The following is a 6,142-nucleotide window of genomic DNA, read 5'->3' as shown; positions in this document are numbered from 1 at the left end:
ATGGAAGCAAAGAGAAAGAAAAACAGCAACCCTTTTGATTTTCTCTCAGAAGAAATCATTTTCAACATTCTTGATCATCTTAACAACGACCCATTTGCGAGAAAATCATTCTCCCTCACTTGCAGAAATTTTTACTCTATTGAGTCTCGCCATCGCAAAATCCTCAAGCCTTTATGCGCAGAAACTCTCTCAAGAACCTCAGCTCGATATCCTTTTATTACACAACTCGATCTCTCTCTTTGCCCCCGTGCAAATGATGACGCATTGAGCATTGTATCATCATCACCCTGGAAGCTAACTTTGCGTAGCATAAATCTTTCGAGATCAAGGTTGTTTACAAAAGTGGGACTGTCGAGTTTGGCTGTGAATTGCCGATTTTTGACCGAGATTGACTTGTCTAATGGGACAGAGATGGGTGACGCCGCAGCTGCGGCGATTGCTGAGGCTAAGAATTTGGAGAGGTTGTGGTTGGCCAGGTGTAAGTTGATTACTGATTTGGGAATTGGACGCATTGCTGCTTGCTGTAGAAAGCTGAAGCTGCTTTGCTTGAAGTGGTGCATTCGCGTAACTGATCTTGGGGTGGAGTTGGTTGCTTTGAAATGTCAGGAGATTAGAACTTTGGATCTCTCTTACTTACCCGTAAGTCAAATTCAGCTTTTATTATCAATAATTTGAATGCGAAGGTGACGTATCACCAATCATTAATTGTCACACGTAAAGTGTTAGTTCATTATATTAACCCTTGTTAATGGAGCAACACATTAAATGTCATATCAGTTGGATACAAACAATCGAATTCAACTATATAATTATAGCACTACTGTACAGCTCTTTTTTTGGCTAATTACCTGTTCCCTTATGCTTTACAGCCAATGGTTTTATTTCATAACAATGGTAGATAAAAAGTAAATCCCAAATATACCCAAAATCTTGTTAGTTATATTTCCTTTATCCCCGCATTTTCTCCGCTTATGCAGGGAAGAGTTGATAGTCCATTTAATTGATTGCTAGGACATGTTTTGCTTTAAGTGTTGATGTTGTAATGGTTGGTCTTTTAACTCGATTTGCATTCTCATGCCATTTGTTTAATTTTTGTACTTTAAAGTGAAATAGATGCTTGAATGTTCTTAAGGTTGTATTGTAAACTACTTGTTGCTGTTGTCCAATAGTTGATGCTTTAATCATGTTCTTTAGTTCAGTGTGACCTGATAATGACATTAGTTTCTTTTCTGAGGATGCTCAAGAAGTGGATTGTGCTGTCATCTTTTGTTTTTGGTATTGGGGTCATGCACGGTTCTGCAGTGATTTTAGATAGTGGGGGTAAAATGATAGTTGACAAACTATTCCTCAAAATCTTGCTTTTTATGGTATGTTAGTAAAATCGTATTACAAAATCGATTACACTTGTTGAAAATCATGTCGTAAACTCATCTTCCCTTTTCATTGTTCAACCACAGTCAGAGAAAATGCATGACCACTATGTTGTTTGTTTAAATTTGATTTCTTATAGCTTATTCCAGAAAGAAAAGAAGAGAAAACTAAATTTTGGATTGCGTAGAAGTGAATTTCCTAGTAGTGATAAAGAGGGCGCATTAAATTATGTCTAATTTATTTATGATTCATACCCTAGCCGGCTCTACAAACCTACACGTGTTAAATACTAAGCAAATAATTGATTCAACCTTCTTTGTTTTCCCAGATAAAAGGAATGGAAACTTGAATCTATGTTTTCATATTGCAGATAACAGAGAAATGTCTCCCACCTGTCGTGAAACTACAATATCTGGAAGATCTAGTTCTTGAGGGATGCCATGGTATTGATGATGATGGCCTTGCATCCCTTGAATACAGTTGCAAATCTCTAAAGGTATATTTCTTTTGCATACATCAAATTTTATGGATTTGAGAATTTTGAGTAAGATCTTGAGTTCTGTTTCAAGTTAAGATGGCTTCTAAAATTTATCTAAAAATGTTTTCAAACTTTCACAGGCTCTAAACTTGTCAAAGTGTCAGAATATAAGTCATGTGGGTTTGTCTTCTCTGATAAAAGGGGCTGATTACCTACAGCAACTTATATTAGCTTACAGCTTTTGGGTAAGTATGATACTTCTTAGGTTAACCTCCCTTGCAATTATGAAGTATTATCTCCCTTGCAATTATGAAGTATTATCTCCCTTGCAATTATGAAGTATTATCTCATTCATTACATCTTCAATGGTTTTTCAGGTCAGTGCAGATCTGTCAAAATGTCTGCATAATTTCCCGATGCTGCAATCAATTAAGTTTGAAGATTGTCCAGTCGCTCGTTCTGGGATAAAAGCTATTGGAAATTGGCATGGTTCTCTCAAGGAGTTGAGTTTAAGCAAGTGCTCAGGAGTAACAGATGAGGAACTCTCCTTTGTTGTTCAATCTCATAAAGAATTAAGGAAGTTAGATATCACATGTTGTCACAAGATAACATATGCCTCTATCAATAGCATCACAAAATCGTGCACCTCACTCACTTCTCTCAGAATGGAGTGTTGTAAATTGGTTTCATGGGAAGCCTTTGTGTTGATTGGACAGCAATGTCAATATTTAGAGGAATTGGACATTACGGAAAATGAAGTCAATGATGAAGGTTTTACCTTGATCCTGATATTTCTTTTGTGTGAATTAAAAGTTAAGTGAATGACTCGGGAAATATCTGTGCAGGCCTGAAGTCCATCTCAAGATGTTCCAAACTTTCTAGTTTGAAACTAGGAATCTGCTCAAATATAACTGATGAGGGACTCACACATGTTGGAAGTACTTGTTCAACGCTTAAGGAGCTTGATTTGTACAGGTTTGTAACCTTTCACCTTTGTGCATAGTATGATATCACTGTAGGAAATGTCTATTATTTGATTAACGAGTTTTTCATTAATCCTCTGATTTGGGAACATTGCCAGCAAATAATTTGTAGTGTTTAATTCTATTATGTGGTTAAGAAACCTACAAGATTATGTTCCATTAGAGCAGAGAGTTTTCTGTTGGAGAGCTCATAGGACTGTTTTCAAACGAAAGAAGCTTGATCTTGTCTAGGCTAAATTTATTCAAAGCTCCCAGGTGCATACCTTTCATGTTATCGGTGCTACTACATGCCATATAATATTCATTCTTGCAACGACTTTATTTCTACTCTTCATATAGGTCTTCAGGGATAACTGATGTGGGCGTTGTGGCAGTTTCCCATGGTTGTCCTTCCCTTGAGATGATCAATATAGCCTATAACGAAAGAATTACAGATACCTCCTTAATATCATTGTCAGAATGTTTGAGGTTAAAAGTTCTTGAAATTCGAGGATGCCCTCGTATCTCGGCAATAGGTCTATCAGCCATTGCCATGGGATGTAGGCAACTAGCAATGCTGGATATCAAGAAGTGCTTCAATATTAATGATAACGGAATGATTCCACTTGCTCAATACTCCCAAAACCTGAAACAGGTAATCTCTTCTTCTGTTCAGTTTATTCTGATGCATTGGACAATGATTCCAAACTTACAACAGTGGTTTATTCCTTTTACTGCAGATAAATTTATCGTATTGTTCGGTAACTGATGTAGGCCTCATAGCACTAGCTAGTATCAATTGCTTGCAGAACATGACTATCTTACATGTGGTGGGTTTGACTCCAAATGGGCTGGTCAATGCTCTGTTGAGATGTCAAGGATTGATTAAAGTAAAGCTTAATGCATCCTTTAGGCCTTTACTTCCTCAATCATTTCTTCATTACATGGAAGCCCAAAACTTTTTGTTTCTGTGGAGAGACAAAGCCTTTCCAGGTGCTATTCTCTTTCCCCTTTATATGTATTCATTCCTGTACACAAATTTCGCTTGTCATATTCAACCTCAGCTCTTAATTTTTTGCTTCCTTAGCTGTTCATCCAACTTCCGCTGATGTCATATTCAACCTGAGATCTTCTTTCCTTTCTCATTGCCTCTCATTAAATATGTCTACTACAGCAAAATGCTATCCTGGCGACTCAAAGTTTGAAATACATCTAAGTAGATGTTATTGATTTTTTTTGGTGCAAACAAATTTTTACTCATGTTTTCTCATGCCAAAAAGAATAAGATGCCTGGAATTGACTTGGACAAATTCAACAGAAAATAGAATACACACACATATAATATCATTCTTAAGTGCAAGCGTCCTCATTTTTTTTAATGATGACACACTGTTAAGCCATGCGGGTTAATGGAGTTCTTTTTTAATGCGCTATAAAGCCGTGCAATTTAATATAATTAAAATATGACTCTTTTAAACCGTGCGGCTTAAAAGCGTGTCCGCATGAAAAAAAAAATGAGTACATCTGAATTAGAGAAGGATACACACACACAATGAACTTCATATTCTTATTATTATGGGGGAGACCGGCCAATACGACGAATTATGTCACTGAAGAGTTTTTGTATGTGGTTGACAGGTGAAAATTGACTCGAAAAATGGAAGCTGCAAGTGAGAATCCAGGTTTGAATTCACCGGAAGTGAGGGACTAGACTGCATTTATTGACAGGATTTCAACGAACAAGTCACAACCACTGGTTTTTCACTTAATTATATTTTACACCATCTGGTGACAGCCTCAAATTATCTTGAAATGGTGTTGCTTTGATTTTTTTAACAAAAAATGAGACCTGGCTTCTTAATCCCCGGCGAATTTGAGCCTGTATTGTTGTCGTTTGTGGGAACCTCTGACAAGAACCAAGCTCAGGCAAGTCGGCCTGTCTGTTTGTGCTTCTTAATATCAAGCTGGCTTGAAGTTTGTCTCAGCTTACATTTGGCAGTGATAGAGCCCATTCCCTTCTTAATTGGTCAAATTCCCACATTTCAACTCCCAAAAGCCCCATTCGGCCATTTTAATACATTTGGTCTGATATTTTACCTGATTAAAAAACATATTGTTCAGTACAACTGTTCGAAGAAATTGACTAGGCAATAAAAATTCAATTAAAAAAAAAAAAAGAGGATTGGTCAAAGATTTCGCAGAGGCCTAAAATAATTGGCATTAAAAAGTCAACTCAATTTTGTTGTCTTCGACTGAACCGCTGGTCGTTGAAGAGACATGAATCCCATATTCCTTAAGGCAATTTAAAATTATCATTCGGTTTACATTTCTTTTTTCTTTTTTTGAAAACTCATTCAGTTTAATTATGATAGCGACAAGATCCTAGATATAACTAAATTCGAATATTTCCTAAAATAGCTTCTTCAGGAATTAGGGATATAAAACCACTTGGGCTTAGCCCAAGTGGCTAGAGCCACTCTCTCACAAATGTGAGGGAAGGGGTTCGAGCCTCCGCAGACGCATTACACAGGTTTAATTTAAATGTCCTTCTTTGGAGCCTCAGAGCTTGAGTGAAAGCACGTCCCTCGAATATTTGAGAGGGTTAAAAAATATGAGCGGTGCCATATCAGCATTGATGTCAACAGATCTCAGTATATATATATGATTGTACATATCAGTTATACTCTCATGTAATATGAGTTGTAATTTGAGCAATAGTCTCATGTCATCAAAAAAAAAAAAAGGAATTAGGGATATAACACTAGGGTAAGCAGAGACTGAGACAAAATCACTTTCTTTAAATATGGATAGAGGAAGATATATCTTTTTAATATTAGTAGAAGTAAATATATGGAAGTAGAGGCCTGTCCTTAATTGATATTTATTTTCGAGCTATGCTCAGGACACTTAGACTGTTATTCTAAGAGTGTCTAGGGGTCAAAGGGATGGCAATGGGGTGGGGGTGGGGAGTCCTACCCCATTAAAAATTTTTGTTTCCATTCCCTACCCCATTCCCTAATAAATTTAGTGGGGGTGAGGATGAGAAATCCTCACGTAGGAAATGATTTTTCCACCCTCATCTCATTTCTCATTTATCTATTCTATAGTAGGTATACATATATGATTTCAGTAAATTAAAAATTAGAGATTTAAAATAAAATCGTCACCATATTATAAAGTATTTAAATTATTTTTAAAAAATCACTAAAAGTTTGAAGCAATATCTTAAAATGATATTAAAAGTGAAAAATATTTAAAGAGAGCAGCACCTTAAAATATAAAATAAAATATAACAATATTTTAGAGTTAAAAAATATTGTAGGATTTTCTT

The 6,142-nt window shown here is 36.1% G+C and overlaps 1 protein-coding gene across 1 annotated transcript; it reads left to right on the top strand.

Moving 5' to 3' along the window:
• On the top strand, positions 1-4,949 carry LOC18040838 (F-box/LRR-repeat protein 3). The gene is made up of 8 exons (XM_006431900.2): positions 1-639; positions 1,742-1,867; positions 1,990-2,094; positions 2,227-2,620; positions 2,695-2,824; positions 3,172-3,466; positions 3,552-3,804; positions 4,450-4,949. The coding sequence occupies exons 1-8, from the start codon at positions 1-3 to the stop codon at positions 4,458-4,460; spliced, it is 1,953 nt and encodes a 650-aa protein (XP_006431963.1). The 3' UTR covers positions 4,461-4,949.
• The last annotated feature ends 1,193 nt before the right edge of the window (positions 4,950-6,142 follow it).

This window comes from Citrus clementina, unplaced genomic scaffold (genome assembly GCF_000493195.1).
Source record: "Citrus clementina cultivar Clemenules unplaced genomic scaffold, Citrus_clementina_v1.0 scaffold_5, whole genome shotgun sequence".
Classification (NCBI taxonomy): domain Eukaryota; kingdom Viridiplantae; phylum Streptophyta; class Magnoliopsida; order Sapindales; family Rutaceae; genus Citrus; species Citrus x clementina.
This window is presented reverse-complemented; position numbering and strand designations above follow the sequence as displayed.